At 39.3% G+C, this 19,417-nt stretch overlaps 1 protein-coding gene across 4 annotated transcripts in view; it reads right to left on the minus strand.

Annotated features, from left to right (window-relative positions):
• The window catches only part of mipol1 (mirror-image polydactyly 1), a 330,956-nt gene that overhangs the window by 120,057 nt on the left and 191,482 nt on the right, over positions 1-19,417 (minus strand). For all 4 annotated transcript variants that reach the window (XM_059956627.1, XM_059956599.1, XM_059956608.1 and 1 more), the window contains one exon: positions 7,892-7,999. In XM_059956627.1, the coding sequence (XP_059812610.1) occupies positions 7,892-7,999 (108 nt within the window). The remainder of the gene's footprint in view (positions 1-7,891; positions 8,000-19,417) is intronic.

A 19,417-nucleotide genomic window follows, 5' to 3' on the forward strand; every position in this document is an offset into this window, starting at 1 on the left:
AAAATTTCATTGAAAACTGCTGGCTACCACTTTCTCATTAGTTCCCTTCTTTGGGACTCTTGACTGTGCATTGACATAATCATTTCTTAATTTCCATTGCTTAGATATAATCAGGTCCAACTAAACTATTACTCTGCTCTACACTGGCCTCTTGCTGACAAATTTTGCCATTTATGATCTTGCTGCAGATGAAGTTGGCAGAGATCTGAAAAAACATGCTCCCTGAGATTCCTTTTAAATCTTTCTCCTCTTAGTCATTACCTGGGGAAAAGACCATGACCATCTAGCTTATCTATTCCTACATGATTTTATAAAACTCTATAAGATCATTCCTCAGTAAAAACATTCCCAGCCTATCTAGTCTCTCTACATAACTTGAACCCACTAGTCCCTGCAACATACTTGTGAAACTTTTCTGCACCCTCTCTAACTTAATTACATCCTTCCAATGGTCTGGCGACCAGAACTGCACACAGTATTCCAGGTGAAATCTCACCACCATTGTGTATTGCTGTATCACAACATCCTCTTATATTCAATACTCTGTCTGTAAAGACAAGCATGCCATCAGCATTTTTCACCATCTTGTCTAACTATGTCACTGAACACTCTCTGGAACAATGTACTTGTACTCAGAGATAGGTCTCTTCGGCAGCGCGTCTCAGGACTCTGTCATTCACTGTGTATCAACTGTTCTGATTTAACCTCCCAAAATGCATCACATCACACTAGTCCAACTTACATTCCTACTGCTATTCCTGTGCCCACATTCAAGGTTGATCTTGAACCTGCTGTAACTTAAGTCACTGTTCTACACTACCTACCACACCACAAATGTTGGTATGAGTTGCAAAGAAACTTTAAAGGAGATCTGGTACACCATTAGCCACAGGTCTCCAATCTGATAAACAAACCTTGACTACCACCCTGTCTTGTACCAAACCACTTATGTATCCAGTTGGCTAGGTCACCCTGAATCCCATGTGGTTGCATCTGATAGACAAGCCAATCTTGTCAAAGGCCTTGCTGGATCCCAGGTACACAACTTTGACTGGATGGCCCTCGTCAATCCTCTTGGTCAGCTCTAAAAGAAAACTCAATTAAATTTGTGAGACACAGTTTTTCATATACAAAGTCATGGAAACGATCAATGATGTAAGGCTCAAAAGCTTGTAGTTTTCTGATTTGACCTCGCAGCCCCTCTTGAATAAATGCTCCTCTCAGTGAACTCTGTACTTGTACCCATTAGCTGCTCTCCAGTCTACTGGTTTCTCACTAGTGGCTAAGGGAAATACATAAATTTCTGTCAGGATCCTTGTAATTTCTTCCTTTGCTTCCCACAGGGTCCCAGGAGACAATTAGTCAAGTCATGGGGTTTTATCTTGTTACGTTTTGTGTCTCCAAAACAAAATCTAATTGAAAGGAAGATTAGTTGAGTACCTTATTTTTACTTTAAGCAAGGCGTATCACGGGGTAGTATGATGACGAATGCAATTCACGTATTTTTACATATAATCCAAGATGAATTATTTAAACGAACAAGAGTGCTTAATCAAACAATATATTTACAATATTACTCAAATACTACAGAAATATTAAATACACAACACTCCTCCCTGCTTAGCTATAAACGTTTAGCCCTCTACAAAAACTACAACTTCAGCAACTACAAAAACTGTTGTAATGGTTCAGGGTGTACACCATGGAAACAGTTGTGGCATCATCCAGTACCTTTCTCAATTCACTTTCAATTAACTCCATTACAGGAGATGTGGCATGCAAATGGTGGATGGATCTCCAGTCAAGTTGTAGTTGTCTCAGCCATTCATGTCCACAGAATGCTGGCCCTCCTGTCTTTACCACATACAACCCCAAAGTGGCTTGTTGGTTGTTGTATTTCTCTGTTACAAGTGTCATTCCTACAGGAGCTATCTTTTCTCCAGTATAAGTTCTTAGTAAGATATCTACAGGCTTCAGTTCAGTATCTTTGAAATGCCATTCAAGCTCATTTTGTGCAATGACTGAAGTAGCTGAGCCAGCGTCCAATTCCATTTTAATTAATTTACAGTTCACTTCTGGTGTAAGCCATTTTGTTTCTCTATTGTTAAGTTTTCCCAGGGCTGAAATGGTTGCCACAAGAGGACACAGGTTTAAGTTGCTGGGGAGTAGGTACAGAGGAGATGTCAGGGGTAAGTTTTTTACTCAGAGAGCGGTGTGCATGGAATGGGCTGCCAGCAACGGTGGTGGAGGCAGATACGATAGGGTCTTTTAAGGGATTTTTGGATAGGTATATAGAGCTTAGAAAAATAGAGGTCTACAGGTAAGCCAAGTAATTTCTAAGGTAGGGACATGTTCGGCACAACTTTGTGGGCTGAAGGGCCTGTATTGTGTTGCAGGTTTTCTATGTTTCTATGCTATTGTTTATGAACAATGTATAGAGCCTTAATCAGACCACACTAGGAACTGCTGTGTTGTTCTGAAAGTAGTATTATCACACAACTGGAAAAGATGTGAAACAGAGCTGAGTTTCTGCACAGAATGTTCTTGATTCTCATTTCTCTCCCTGCTCTCACACAGGCTCTCACAGTTTGCTTTCTCTCATCTAGCCTACAGCTTTATGGACTGAGATGCCTGACCAAGAACTTCTCGGAATGCAGACTCATGCTACTGAATCAGAATCAGGTTTATCATCACTGATATACATCATGAAATTTATTGTTTTGTGGCAGTAGCATTGAGCAAGATAGGTTTCTTCCAGTTGCTCTGGTTACCTCCCATAGTACAAAAACATACGGTTACATCTGGTGAGTTGTGGGCATGCTATGTTGGTACCAGAAGCATGGCAACACTGAAAGCTTTGATGTTTCGATGGACATATAACAAATAAAGTTACTCAAAAAGTACTGAGCTTTTTCAATTTTCCTTTGCATCCTTCTTTTACACAAAAAATTCACATTGCTATGAAAATGCAATTGCAAAAATGGAACCATTGTGCACACCACTGAATAAGACTTATAGCATAAATCTGGACCCAAAACAGTACTAAAAAGACGAGTATGCAGCAAACAAATATCAGTTTTTAAACAAAGCAGCAGCATTAATTTGGAAGAAAGGACTCAGGAGAATATAGTATAAGGGTCACTGATTCCATTTAAGTGTGCCATCGCAAACATCAACCAATCATAAATTGAACTGAGAGCTGTAGAGGTGAGAATGCAAGTATGGTGTTTATTATAATAGGTTTGAGGCAGTAGCTTTAAGAAGTAATTTTATTTTGCTTAACCAGATTGACCTCAAAATCTACAAGCAATTCAAAAGAGAATCCAGGAGCACTTGAGAATACACTCATGCAGGCTAGAGAAAAAATAAACAGATAAAACCCTTTTGCCAGTATTACAATCAATCGTGTATTACAATAAACACCAGAATAACTCACTCACAGCTCTGCATTTTTTAACGCAGGAACCTGTGAGAAACCACGGTGAGCCATAGGATACAAAAATATTAGCAACTTATATTCAACTTGAAATCTAAAACAAGTGTGATGCTTATATCGGAATGAGCTTGCTTGGAATAGTTGGAGTTAGCTTCTGTGCTTCTATGAATTTTCTTTATGCCTCTGTTAAACCTGAGAATCCAAGTGTGTTATGGTTTTACTATAGAGTCACATAATAAATGCCTATTTTTGGGGTAACAAAACTGATCAGTACCCTGGCAGTTTCAGGAAAATATCTTTAACCTCTTCTTATTTCTCATTTTCATGCAACTCTTCACTGACATTATCTGAAAATACACCAGTGCCCTTATGAATACTGATAACATTCAGCTTCATTTCATCAATACCTCTCTTGAATAAACCACTAGCTTTGGAGTAAAATTCCCCTCATAAATATTGGAGGGTTTTTTGCTTTAGTCCTGGTCACAAATATTTGCCACAGACATCAGCTCCATTCTTTTAATCACAAGTGATGTGCAGAACCACTGCGTCATATTAGACCTTGAAATAAGTTCTGGCCACACAGAGTTCAACATCGTGAAAGCCCATCCCCACAAAAGCAAAAGTTCATTTGGTTTTGAAGCTCATTTCTGTGTCCTTGCTATAATTAAAATTACAAAGTAATCACACTGGCTATCCATGCTCTTTAAACTTTACCATCTAAAACTAGTGTCATTTTCTAACCTACACCTAATTGTATTCATCTCTCATTCCTGTACTCATTGACCTTCCAGATTAAGTAGCCCTAATTATTTTCAAATTCATCATGGACTTGCATCACTTTCTCTCAAATCTCTTTCCTTCCTATTACCTCCAAGTGCTCCTAAATCTTCTTTACTATTTGTTTTTTTGAGATTGATCATTCAACCTTTCTCTGACAGTCTTGTTCAAGTGCCTAGTATTGCCATATGCAGTTCTGATTCAAATTTCCTGAAAAGAATGTTTTGTTGTGTTAATAGAAGAAAGTCTGCAGATACTCACGATCCAAAGCAACTCACACAAAATGCTCACACTCAGCAGGTCAGTCAGCATCTATGCAAATAAATCAAATGTTGAAAAGCCTGATAGAGTGGATGTGGAGCAGATATTTCCTAGGGTGGGAGAGTCTAGGGCCAGAGGACACAGCCTCAGAATAGTGTCCTTTTAGAATGGAGATTAGGGCAAATTTCTTCAGCCAGAAAATGGTGAATCTCCAGAATTCATTGCCACAAGCCAAGACTTTATATTTAAGGGAGAAGTTGATAGATTCTTGATTGGTCAGGGCATGAAAGGATACAGGGAGAAGGCAGGAGATTGGGGCTGAGAGGAAAAATGGATCAGTATAATGAAATGGTGGAGCAGACTCGATGGGCTAAATGGCCTAATTCTGTGCCTATATCTTACAGAAATCAATAAACAGTCGATGTTTCAGGTGATGCCCTTTTTCAGGACTGTAAAGGAAGGGAGACGAAGCCAGAATAAAAAGGTGGGGGGAGGGGAAGGAAGATAGCTATAAGATGATAGATGAAGTTAGGAGGGTTGAAGATATAAAGGGATGGAGAGAAAGGAATCTAATAAGATGTGAGAGAGGACCAGAGGAAAGAGGGTGTTACCAACATACAGGAGTCTGCATTGGGACCACCGGACACCATAGACCACCCCAGTAGCCTTGCAGGTGAAGTGTTGCCTCATCTGGAAGGATTGTTTGGAGCCCTGAATCGAAGTGAAGGAGGAGGTGAATGGGCACGTGTAGCACTTTGGCCACTTGCAGGAACAAGTGCCAGAATGGAGATCAGTGGGGAGGGATGAATGGACAAGGGAAACACAGAGGGAGCAATCCCTGTGGAAAGCAGAGAGAGAAGGGGGAGGTAAAGATATGTTTGGTGGTAGGATCCCTTTGGAGGTGGCGGAAGATGATGTGTTGGTTGCGGAGGCTGATGGGATAAGGACAAGAGGAACTCTGTCGCTATTAAGGCAGCAGGAAAATGGGCAGGCGCAGATGCTTGGGAAATGCAGGAGAAGTGGGTGAAGGCAGCATCAACAGCGGAGGGAGGAAAACCCTTCTGATGTCCTGGAATGGAAAGCCGTGTCCTGGGAACAGATGCCATGGAGGCGAAGAAACTGAGAAAAGGGATTAGCATTTCTACAGGAGATAGGGTGGGAGAAGGTATAGCCAAGATAACCATGGGAATTAGTATGCTCATAAAGGATGTCGGTCAACAGTTTTTCTCCAGAAATGGAGACAGAGAAATCAAGAAAGGAGACGGAGGTGTCACAAATAGAATCTCAAAATCAGAATCAGATTTAATATCACTGGCAAAAGTTGTAAAATTTGTTAATTTTACAGCAGCAGTACAGTGAAATACATGATAAATATACAGAAAAAACTGAGCTACATTAAGTTGCATTACATACAGATATATGTCTATTAAATAGTCAAGTTAAAATAAGAACTGCAAAATAACAGAAATAAAAAAGTAGTAGTGTTCATGGGTTCAATGTCTATTTAGAAATTGGATGGCAGAGGGGAAACAGCTGTTCCTAAGACACTGACTGTGTACCTTCAGGCTTCTGTACCTCCTTCCCGACAGTAACACCGTGAAGAAGGCATATCCTGGGTGAAGCAGATTTTAATGGTGGACACTGGCTTCTTAAAGCACCATTCCTTGAAGATGTCCTGGATACTACAGAGGGTGGTACCCATAATAGAGTTGACTTATTTAACAAGTTTCTGCAACTTATTTCGATCTTGTGCAATGAGATGGTGATACCAGTACCCCCATACCAGATGGTGATGCAGCCAATCAGAATGCTCTCCATAGTACAATTAAGGGCAGGGTGGAAGTTGGAGGCAAAGAATGAAATCGACAAGCTCAGCATGACTGCATGAAGCAGCCCCAATGTAGTTGTCAATATAGCGCAGGATGAGTTGGGGAGTATTTCTGGGGAAAGCTTGGAACATGGACTGTTGTACATAGCTAACGAAGAGGCAGGCATAACTGGGACCCTGGAGAAAGTGAGAAGAGTTGAAGGAAATGTTGCTGAGGAGAGGATCAGTTCTGCCAGTCGGACGAGGGTGGTGATGGAGGGGAATTGGTTGGTTATTTTATTGAGAAAGAAATGGAGCGTTTTAAGGTCTTCTTGATGGAGGATAGAAGTGGACATCCATGATGAAAATAAGGTGGTCAATGCCAGAAAATTTGAAGTGAGGAGATCAAGAGTATAAGAAGTTTTGTGGAGGTAGGTGGGAAGGGGCTGAACCAAGGGGGATAGAATGGGAATTGAGCTATGAGGGCACAAGTTCAGTGGGGCAGAAGTAGGCAGAGACGATAGGCCTAACCGGACAGTCAGGTTTGTGGATCTTGGGTAGGAGGTAGAAGCAAGCAGTGCAGGGTAAGGGAGCCATGAGTTGGTGGCAGTGGATGGGAATTCCCCAGAGTTGATGGTGTCGGAGACAGTCTTCTGATGGTTCGGAGTGGGGTCTTCTTCAAGGGGTAGGTATGAGGAGGTGTCTGAGAGTGCTGCCTGGTCTCAGCAAGATATAGGTCAGTTCGATCTATAAATAGCTAGATTATTTTTGTGCAAAAACGTGTATTGTTTCCAGTGAGCGAATAGCAGCTATACTTCAAATATCAGCCTACTCCAGATAAAATGAGTAAGAGGCTGTTTTTAGAGCACCAGAATTTTTAATTCTTCAGTTCACCTTTCAGTGCATCAATGCTAAGTCACTATACAAAAAAGCATAAATTTTAGAAAATGGATGCTAATTATAAATTAGCATTAGTTAAACAATGAAGTTAAATTTGAATGTTCTGATATTTGAATACAATGTTTAATTCGAAATAATCACAAGATATATACCTAGAAAAGATATCAAAAGATTGATCAGATGTTGACACTGAGATGTTTAATCTATTTTCCAATTTAACATTCTACAAGAAGTTTTTAGGGGACATGAAAACCCCCAAAAAGAATACTTCACTTCTTGTCTAAAGAAGAGTCTGTTGGCAAAAGCACTAGTGCTGAAATGTAAGCAATACATATCAAAAGGACAGGGATGACACCCGTGGGTTATTAGATTAGATTCAACTTTATTGTCATTGTGCCGAGTACGAACACAAAGCCAAATGAAATGCAGTTACCATCTAACCAGAAATGCAAAGAATAGTGTTATTTACAAAACAACTGTGAATAAAAAGTAAGTGCTACAGCACACAAATATAAAAGTACTGAGACAGTACAATATGGGTGCAATACAGCTTAGCACTGTGATGTGAGGTTCAGCAGGGTCACAGCCTCAGGGAGGAAACTCTTCCTGTGCCTGCTGATGCAGGAGCGGAGGCTCCTGTAGCGCCTACTGGATGGGAGGAGAGTAAAAACTTCACCCAAACTTCACAGAGTGTGCAAAAGATTTACCTTCAAAGCACATTCTTGATTGTTTTCAGTATTCAGCTGTCTTGTGTTATTAGCCAATGACTGGTTCTGCTCTTTCAAAAGATGAAGCTCCTCCTCCAACCATTTACACTATGAACAAATAAAGCAACATATTAGCTTATAGATGGTGAAGCATTTCTGGAACCTATTAATTATATTAGCTCCCAATATCTTATAGTAACCAATTTTAATATCCTGTTGTTGAACACATAAATGTTTGATGGAGAAATCAATTCATTCAGTTTCTAACACCTAATTTTTAAAAAAATACACTCAATTTTATTGAAGACCTACTTATAAAATATACTGCATTTTTGAATTACCAAAAACAAACTTGGAAATCTTGAGTAAATTAATCAAAATCAATCATTTAAATGTCATTAACTCGTCAATATAAACTTTCATTTGTATCGATATTAAAAGAACCTGTTTGAGTTTCAATTGCAAAACAATACTTTTGCTTCAGCTCAAATGCTGCTGGTCTTTTTGTTGGTTGTTGAAGATAGCAATGCAGGCGTGGTCTCAATGGACTTGAGTAAGGCATTTGATAAGGTCCCAAATGGTAGGCTGGGTCAGGAGGTTATGGCACACAAGATCTAAAGTAAAATGGGTAATTTGAACCTGAAATTCACTTCATGATCGGATGTGAAGGGTAGGATGGAAGGATGCTTTTTGATTGGAAATCTGTGACTAGTGGTGTACAATATGGTTGTGTGCTGGGCCCATAGTTACTTATGATATATATTAATGGTGTGGATGCAAGTGTAGGAGCTATGACTAGTAAGTTTGCCAATGACACATTTGGTGGCATAATAGGCAGAGAGGAAGGTTGGCCGAAGTTCACATTGGGAAATAGATCAGATGGAAAGTTGGGTGGAGATGAAATTAAACTTGACAAATGTAAAGTTATGCACTTTGGAAAGTCAAATATGGGGTGACAAACAGTAAACAGATATTTGGCATTCACGAGGAAATCTGCAGATGCTGGAAACTCAAGCAACACACACAAAATGCTGGTGGAACACAACAGGCCAGGCAGCATCTATAGGAAGAAGCACTGTCAAAGTGTCGGACCGAGATCCTTCGTCAGAGCTAACTGAAAGAAAAGATCAGCATTTTGTGTTTGTTGCAGATATATGGCATTGTTGCTTTATTTGTACAGGGCACAAAATTTGAAAGCTAAAAAAATTACAAAATACTGATTTACAAACTGTAAGTTAGACAACATAGAGTAATTGTTCTGCTTGTGGAGGTGCTGTTTTTTTTTGAACAAACACTTCCTGCACGGGGTAATTTGGATTTCAACTCTTAGAGCACACGGTAGAAAGACATCCATCTTCATCCACTTTTTACTTGGCCTTGAAACAACAATATCTGTGAGTCTTAAGCTTTCTTGATATTGGTAAACATTTAGTAGATGTAAACAAGAGAAATTCTGCAGATGCTGATGCACTTTGAAGTAAGTATTATGTTTATCATTTATCACTATTAAGCTATCGTTGCGCTACAAGCTACAGAATGTTGCATGTGCGTATCAACTTGTTTAACGCTGATTGTGAGAATACTCAGTACTATGGGGTGTGTGAGGAAACAGGAGCACCTAAGGGTATCTCATGCTGTCACAAGGAGAATGTGCAAACTCCACTCAGACAGCAAGAAAAGGTCAGTGAAGTACTATGTACAATTCCGGTTACCACATTATAGGAAGGAAGGACTAGAGACACAAAAACAATGTTAGATCTAAGAGCAAAGCATAAAATGCTGGAGGAACTGCTCAAGACATGGCCTAGAATGGAGGACTTAAGTTATGGGGAGAGATTTAGTAGGCTTTAGAAATTATAAGCTTAATGGGTAGGGTAGATAGAATTTTCTTCCTGTGACAAAGTTACCAAAAATTAGAGGGCATGGGTTTAAGGTGGGAACATTAAATGGTACAGCACAGGAACAGGCCCTTGGGGCCATGAGGTCTGTTGTGAAGCATGACACTAATGGAAACTAATCCCACCTCCCTGTATGTGGGCTATATCTCTCTATTCTTTACCTGTTCACGGGCTTGTCTAAATGCTTCTTAAACACCGCTTTAACATTTGCTTCCACCATCTTCACTACAGTGTAATCCAGGCTCCTATCACTTTTCTTTTAAGCAACTTGCCTTATAAATATTTTAAATCTTTTTTTAAGCCTGCTTTAATAAGTAAGAGGAAGGAATTTTAAAAGAGATTTGGAAGGCATGTTTTCTTAAAAAGAGAATGGTAGCATCTGAAGCTCATTGTCATATGAGGTGGTAGAATGAAACACAATCAGCGCTTAAGAAACATTTAAGACAATGCTTAAACGGACAAGGCATGGAAGGATACAAACTAATGTGGGTCAATGTTGATGGACCAAAGGGTCCATTTCATATAGAACATAGAACATAGAATAGTACAGCACATTATAGGCCCTTCGGCCCACAATGTTGTGCCGACCCTCAAACCCTGCCTCCCATATATAATCCCCCACCTTAAATTCCTCCATATACTCCTACCTAACTCCAAGTCTCGACAAAGTCACATTGTGCAATATGCTGATGGATGGCCTCCTTTATTCTATCCTCCCCAGTTGTCATACAACCCTCTGCTACTCAAAACTACTCACATCATGTGGTGATGCATCACTCTCTGGTACGCAGGGGCCACTGTATAGGATCAGAAAAAGCTACAATAAGTGTAAACTCAGTCAGCCTCATCATGGGCACTATCCTCCCGAGCATCGAGGACTAGTTAAAAGATGATTCTTTGAAAAGGCAGCATCCATCATCAAGGGTCCCCATCACCCTCTTCTCATTGTTACTATCAAAGAAGTAGTACAGGAGCCCAAAGACACGCACTCAGTGTTTCAGGAACTGCTTCTTCCATTCTGCCATCAGATTTCTGAATGGATAATGAATACTTCATCAGTATTTTATTTTCCCTCTTTTTTGCACTACTTGTTTTTATATATACACTGTACCTCTTATTGTAATTTATAGTTTTTATCACCATGCATTGCAATATAATGCTGATGCAAAACAACACACTTCATGACATTTCATGCCGGTGATATTAAACCCAATTCTGATTTATACAGATCAAATCATTACACTGCTAGAATATGGTAAAACAGTAACAATGCAGAATAAAGTGTAAAAGCTACCAAAACGTGCAGTGCAGGTAAATGATATAGTGCAAGATCATAACAAGGTAGACTGTGAGGCCAAGAGTCCATCTTATCATATAAGAGATCCATTCAAGAGGCTGACAACAGTGGGATAGATGCTGTCCTTGAGCCTGTTGGAACATGCTTTCAGCCTAGTGGGACAGGGGAGAAGAGTGAAAGTCTAGGGTGAGTGGTATCTTTGATTATGATGGTTCTTTTACTGAGACTGTGAGTAGTATTGACAAAGCCCTTATAGCAACACACACAAAATGCTGGAGGAACTCAGCTGGCCAGGCAGCATCTATGGAAAAGAGTATAATCGACGTTTTGGGCCAAGACCCTTCTGCAGGACTGGAGAAAAATAGATGAGGAGTAGAGTTAAAAGGTGGGGGAGGGGAGAGAAACAAAGGTGATAGGTGAAACCAGGAGGGGCAAGGATGAAGTAAAGAGCTGGGAAGTTGATTGGTGAAAGAGATACAGGGTTAGAGAAATGGGAGTCTAACAGAGGACAGAAAGCCATGGAAGAAAGAAAAGTGGGGAGAAGCTCTAGAAGGAGGCGATGGGCAGGTAAGGAGATAAGTGAGAGAGGGATAAGGAGATGGGGAATGGTGAAGAGGGGTGGAAGTGGGGCCATTACCGGAAGTTTGAGAAATCGATGTTGATGCCATCAGGTTGGAGGTTACCCAGATGGAATATAAGGAGTCGTTCCTCCAACTGAGTGTGGTCTTGTTGTGACTGTAGAGGAAGCTATGGAATTACTTATCAGTATGGGAATGGGATGTGGAATTAAACGGTGGCCACTGGGAGATCCTGCTTCTTCTGGTGAACAGAGTGTAGTTGCTCGGCGAAGCAGTCTCCCAACCTTTGTCAGGTGTCACCAATGTACAGGAGGCATCGGACACAGTACATGATCCCAATGGACTCTTAGGTGAAGTGTCACCTCACCTGGAAGGACTGTTTGGGGCCCTGAATGGTAGTGAGGGTGGAGGTGTAGGGACAGGTATAGCACTTGTCCCGCTTGTAGGGGTAAGTGCCAGGAGGGATATCAGTGAGGAGGGATGAATGGACAAGTGAGTCGCATAGGGAACGATCCCTGCAGGAAGCAGAAAGTGGGGATGGGGAGGAAAGATGTGCTTGGTGGTGGGTTCCTATTGGAGATGGCGGAAGTTCCAAAGAATTATGCGCTGGACATGGAGGCTGGTGGGGTGATAGGTGAGGACAAGAGGAACGTTAGAGAAGCTGGTTCCCACGATGTGCTGATCTGTGCCCACAGCTCTGTAGTTTCTTACCATACCAAGCTTTCTATGATGCATTAACAAAAATTGATATATGGGGACATGCTAAATTTCTTTAGATGCCTGAGGAAGTAGAGGCATTGGTAAGTTTTCTTGACTTGGTATCAATCTGATTGGACTAGGAGAAGCTATAGGTAATGTTGACACCTCAACACCGTTGATATTGCACGTGCATTGTGTCCTTTCTGAAGTAAATGACCAGCTCTTTTGTTTTATTGAGGGAAATGTTGTTACTGTGACAAGTCACTAAGCCCTCTATCCCCTTCCTGTACTCTGACTCATCATTACTTGAGATGTAGCCCATAACAGAAGTATCACTTGCAAACTTTTAGATGGAGTTGGAGGAGAATCTGGTCACACATTCGTGAGTGTACAAGGAGTAGAGTAGGGGGCTGAGGACGCAGCCTTGTGGAGCACTAGTGTTTAGAAAAATCTCGTTGGGTAAGTGAAAACGAGTGCTTGATGGTTGTGTAGGCTTGTTTCTGTGCTGTACAACTGTGAGATTCCAATAACTCTTACATGTTATCCTTCCCTGCTTCTTCAAACACACAGCTTCATTTGCCAGGTTGGTAGTCTTCTCAGAGAATTTTTATCAATTTCTAAATGCCCAGGATGCACTTTCAGGGTTACATTTTAGACAATAGTTTTTATTCTTTTCTATTTGCTTAGAATTGCTCACATGATTAACACTACAAGATTTGACAAATGAAATCTACAGTACACTTTTGATTATATCCAGGTTATGTTAATGCTTATAACTTAGTGATTTTTTGGAGATGGTGGGTGCAGTTCTCAGTATTGTTGGGGTACATTAATTTGCTTTCATTCTACAGCTCATGTCAGTATTATTGATTCATTTTTTTTTATTTGCACTATTTGTTTTCTTTTACACATAGATTGCCTGCCAGTCTATTCATGTATACACTCAGTGGTCAATTCATTAGATAAATCTATATAACCCGTTTGTTATTGCAAATATCTAATCAGTCAATCATGAGGTAGCAACTCAATACATAAAAGCATGCAGACAAGGAAAAGAGGTTCAGTTATGTATCTAAGTGACTTTGACAATGTAATGATTGATAGTGCCAGACGGGGTGGTTTGTGTATCTCAGAAGCCGTCGATCTCGTGGGATTTTCATGCACAACAGTCTCTGGAGTTTATAGAGAATAGTACGAAAAACAAAAATAAAATCCCCTTACAACAATCCTCAGCTTACCTTTATCAGTCACCCTTGTCACCTCATCAAAAAACTCAATCAAGTTAGTGAAACTTGACTTGCCCCACAAAAAGCCACATGGCCTGCACCATGGTTTTCCAAATGTTCATAAATCCTATCCCTAAAAAATTCTTTCCAGTAACTTCCCTACCACTGACATGAGACCTGTAGGTCTATAGTTTCCAGGATTACCCCTGGTTTGCTTCATGAATAATGGAATAGTATTAGCTACTTGCCAGTCCTCCGGCACCTCACCCGTGGGTGTAGAGGAGACAAAGACACAGCAATCTCTTCTCTTGCCTCTCTTAATAACCTGGGGTATATTTCATCAGGCCCTGAGAACTTATCCAACTTAATGCTCTTCAAGAAACCCAACAATACCTCCTCCTTTACTTTCTTAACATCAGTCTACATTTATATTTATAATATTAAAGACTCAGAACTGTTCAAACACGAACATCAGTTTAATAGGTTTGTTTTAAGACAAAAGCATTGCAGGCTCTAGCTTGTTGGACTAAGTAGGTTTGACTTGTCCTGTTGAGACCACAATCAGTCAGGAGGTACCGTAACATTAGGACAAGAACTGTTAGGATGGGAAACTGCTTCTTCCCCCAGGCCATTGGATTATTGAACTCCCTGGCACCACCCAGGTGTCATCACGCATGAACTGCCAGTAGTGTTATACTGTTTACTTTTTGACTTGTGTCATAAATGCACCTTATTATTTGTAAATCGACTTGTGGGAATATTACTTTATGTGTTAGGTGTGTGAGATATGTACTGTGTTATACACCTTAGTCTGGAAGACTGTTGGTTCATTTGGCGGTATAGATCTGTATGGTTGAATAACAAGAAAATAAAATTGAACTTGAATTTGAACTTGAGATTATTGGCATAAATGATAAGGGAAATCACATCTACCAAATCAGCAGACACAGGATCCATTGTCTAGGTACAGATAAGATATGGGGTTTGGCCTTTTTTAACTGAAAAGTGCCGGAATTTTTTCTTCCTTACTTTTAAAATGTACTCTTTTTTTATATAAAGTGAGTACCAGGAATCACAGAACAGTGAGTTCTGCACCAGTAGATTAGACAACATCCTGGGCAAATTTGCTTCCTATTATGACAGCAGAGACCAACGTAGTCACATCACAATCGAATCAAAATGAAATCCCAGAACCATTTCACTAATGTGTAAATGTGAGTATGTCATTGCCTGAATTCCCATAATAAAACTATGCTGATATGAATGTTGAAATCTTACAGTCCTGAATTTTCTGTGTCCGATTGTTCCAAGGCAAATAATTCCTTTAACCTTCAGCTACCGTATATTACTATATTCTGATTACAGCATTGGATGCTTAGATTTATCTTTTTATGTGATTTGTTACTGAAATCAGTCTGGCCACAAGAAAATACTCTGCAACTTCTTAAGGAAACAGTCCTATCAGAGAAAATGCATTAATTTAACCTTCTGACATTTGAAGAATATGGTTTGTTAAAAAGTAATAGTCCAGAACAAAAATTTTGGATTCCTTTGTGACTATATATAATAAACATTTTGTTACAAAAAGGAAAATAATTGTTTAAAATTGCCAAAAATACTTAGTGTGAAATAAATTCATGTCCAAAAATTATCAGCTCTGAATTGCTTCACACACACTGACAATGAGCTACTGTGTATGATATAGAAGCTGCTTGCTTAATTCACAAATCTTTTCAGAGTTGCTGAGTTATAAGATTTTAGAATATTAGCCCAAGTGTAGTAAACTACTTGGTTGATTACTACCTCATTCAAGAAATGCTTCAGAAATTGCTCTCTCCCACCAATTTGAATATATCAAAATAACTATTTTCAGATTAAATTCTGAAGTTTAGTCTTAGTAATAGTGATATCCACCATTAAAGGTTTGACATTCTAACCTTTGTAAAAACAAAATAAATATTGTTGTATTTTGTACATTCATCATCATCATCATCATTATGTGCCATGTCCTGACATGGGTGATCATGGTCTTTTGATCATGATTGTTCTTGGCAAATTTTCTACAGAAGTTGTTTGCCAGTGCCATCTTTTGGGCAGTCTTTACAAGACAGATCATTATTAATTCTCTTCAGAGATTGTCTGCCTTGTGTCAGTGGTTGCATAACCTGAATTTTGTGATGTGCACCACCTGCTACCATGGCTTCACGTGACCATGATTTTGGGGGGGTGGGGGGTTTAAGCAGGTGCTACATTTTGCCCAAGGGTGACCTGTGGGCTAGCAGAGGGAAGGAGCACCTTACACTTCCTTTGGTAGAGACATATCTCCATCCGTCACCACTATTATATAGGAAACTCGCCATCCAGCAATTATCATTTTAAATAATTTCAAGAAGTGTTTTTGTTTGCAGCAAGGTTTTTTAATATAAGTATCTTCAGTATTTCAAACAAAGATAATACATCACACTAGTAATCCCTTCACTCTTTCTAGCCCATTTTCCATTGTTGAGAATACCTTAAACTGACCATCAATATTCAAATGTGTTCTTGTAGTTATTTCTCCTATTAGTAATAAGTTACACAATGGAAGTTCAGTGAGCAAATGAACTGCACAAGATTAGATCTATAAAAACAATTAACAATGCACATAAAATGGAATGCAAAAACATTCACATAATCTAATCTGCATACTATAAGGCTCTCTATGGAAATGCCAAAGAATCATCGGATAAGAACCATTTCGACTTTTGTAATGAAGTGTTCCTTTGAACACTCGAGAGACTGTCCGAATTTTTACTGAGATTAATACGTAAAATCCACACTAGCACAAAGAAGCTTTCAAAATTGCACTCTTCTATTAGAAAATAACATCTTGAAATTGAAATAGTGTGTTTCATCTCAAACTCAAAGATTCAAAGGTTCATTTTATTGTCAAAGTATGCATGTACAATACAATTCTGATATTTGTCTTCACCAGATAGTCATGAATTACAGAAAGGCCATACATCAACTCACCCCGCACAAAGAAGAAACTAAACTTGCAAATCCCCAACCCCAGCAGAGAAAAAAATAGTGACAATAACCCTCCTCACTCATAAAAAGAACACTAACAGTAGCATCAAAACCCCAACCCCTCCGCTTCACACACAAAAAATTAACAGATCATCCACCTGCCAATTGGCCACAAGAAACACCAAAAAAACAAGGGAGATCAATATAAAGTACAGTCCAATCATGTAAATCTCAGAGCATCGAACATCGAAACTAATTTTTTTTTTGCTTATAATAGTATTGCCACTGTAGGAGATGGGAGAAAGGTAAAGGCATGATTTAAGCCAAGTCTGAAGAGGATTGAAACCATGTATCTCTCTTTTCACATTAACAATCTTTATTTTGCTTTTACAAAGGTACAGGTTAGAATGCCAGACCTTTAACATATCACATTACAAAGACTACACTACAACAATGGTCTCAGAATGAAATGAAGAACAGTTCTGCACTAAATTTTCTCAAAATTGTTGCTGAGCAGAAGTTTTTGAAATAACCTCTAGCCACCCCAAGGACTTAATAACCCCCTAAAGCCAATACAACATGCTTTTGTACATTTAAAAACAATGGCTGTATAGAATATTGAAAATATTGAAAAAACACCCTCAAGCTAGAATCGCAAACTGCATTGGTTGGCAGAACTCCAGTAAGAACTGTGTTTCGTTGGTGTAGTTGACTCATTACCAAAAGTTAGCATTCCATAAGTTTACAATTATGTCTCACTGTTTTACAAGAGAGCTGTTTAAATCTTGAATACAATAAGTGAACAAAGGGTGAGTAATAACCAAAGCATTGAGTTATAATCAAATTGTGGAAGATTAGGCCAAGAGCGGATAATCCTGAATTTGTCAATGAGTATACTGAAAAGAACAGTTAACACTTCAAATTTGCATTTTATTCCTTCAAAAACATTGCTCAAGTTCAAATTTGTAAGAAGTCAGACAGAATTATTGAAACTGCTGGTGACATTCATGAAACTGTAAAAAAAAGTGCTGTATACTTTTGAAGTCTTTTATTTTGCCATCTGGACAAGCATATGTTGTAGTGGCTAACACCTGTTTTACAGAGAAAGGAATTGCTGCTATAAGAGAAATGGTGTTGTCTCTTGTGAAACTTGATAGTTCATCTTGGACAGCTTGTCCAGAAAGATTTTCTATGTTACCTTCTTTTCTTCCTCTGTCGCTGCCTGTGATGCAGCTAGTAGCAAGAGCTAAGACCCTAACACAGATATTTACTCTGGAGCCATGATCCAATTCTGTTGGAACCCTTCTGGAGCAATTTTGGAACCAATGATTTGCTCTGTCATGTTGCTGAAAGGACTTTGACAATTAATATACACAATGATCTCATTGATGCTAGTTGTTTCACAGAATTTTGAGCTTTACAGGATTACTCATGTCACCAAATGGCCAACATTTTCTTTGTCATATGATCAAACACCAATTATCAGCTGATTCCTACAGAAAGAAGGTGCTATTACTGCTAGAGCAACACCATGTTTTGCCCTTCATGATATACAGTATTGTGCAACTAATCACTGATGAAATCCCTTTTGTATTGATCTGTGGCATGCACAACGCAGTGTATATGAAGTCAATGAAATTTGGCTTCATGGGTGCCCTCTGTGTTCATTCCACTTTGTGTTCTGGCAATTAAGGGTCAAGCATCTCCTGCTCCAGCACAGAAGTTCACAGTAATCAGGGTATTAACAGCCAGTGGAAAAGTGGCCTGTACCCTGCTCTGTGGTTGGAGTTGTGGCTGCAATATGTGGTATATTCTATTTATCAGATCATCACTACATTGCAGATTATTTCTGTAATTTTCCTTACTGAGACATTGTTTAAAAAAAAGTTAAAATCTGAATATCCCATGTGAATTCAACTTTCTACTGAAAGTCCTCTCGCATATAAGCTCTTCTTGGAGCTTATTCTACTCTCCATCACCTTTATGTTGTTCTCCTATGAAAATGCTACCAAAACCACCTGTCTCTCAGAGTAATTGGTTATTGATGAATAACTTGGAGATTTGAAGAAAGCTCAAAGCGATAAATTCCTTCACTCTCTGGTGTCCCACTTCTTGTAAAATGCGGACAATCTTTACAAACCAAGTGTCAAATCACTCAAAGTAAGTTTCAGCACAAAACTTGGAAGAACTCAATGATTCCTACTAATATTTTGATTTCCTCCCAGCTCTGTCATTCTCTCTTTTCCCCTCTCCTATTCGGTAGAAGATACAAACTCTTTTACCGCTAGACTCAAGGAGAGGTTCTATCATGCTAATACTAGACTCTATAATGGACGTCTCATCTGCTAAAACACGAATGCTCAATCTCCCAATCCACCTTGACTTTCTTTATTTCCCTACAACACCATATTCAGCAATCAGCTTTTTTTTAACTACCTCAGTGTATTTATGTATGGCATCATTTGTCAGTATGGCATGCAGACAAAAGCTTTTCACTGTGTCTCAATACATGTGATAATAATAAACCAATACCAGTACTGACCTTCCATATCTATTGAGCACTGTCAGCAGCTGCAGTATTGAATATTGTCACCCACTAATGCAGGTATTGCACAATCATTCAGGCACTGATCTACACACTGCATTTGCTGCTGGCCATTACTGCACACGATATTTACAACCTACCAAGTCATACAGCTGGCACAAACCCTGCTTTAAAAAAGCACAGGCATCAGATGCCTCACTGGAATTAAATCAGCATTTGTAATTAACAAACAATAGGTTAATATTATAAGGATAGCTGAAATTTGCTAAATTTA

Source organism: Hypanus sabinus, chromosome 2 (assembly GCF_030144855.1).
Source record: "Hypanus sabinus isolate sHypSab1 chromosome 2, sHypSab1.hap1, whole genome shotgun sequence".
Lineage (NCBI taxonomy): Eukaryota > Metazoa > Chordata > Chondrichthyes > Myliobatiformes > Dasyatidae > Hypanus > Hypanus sabinus.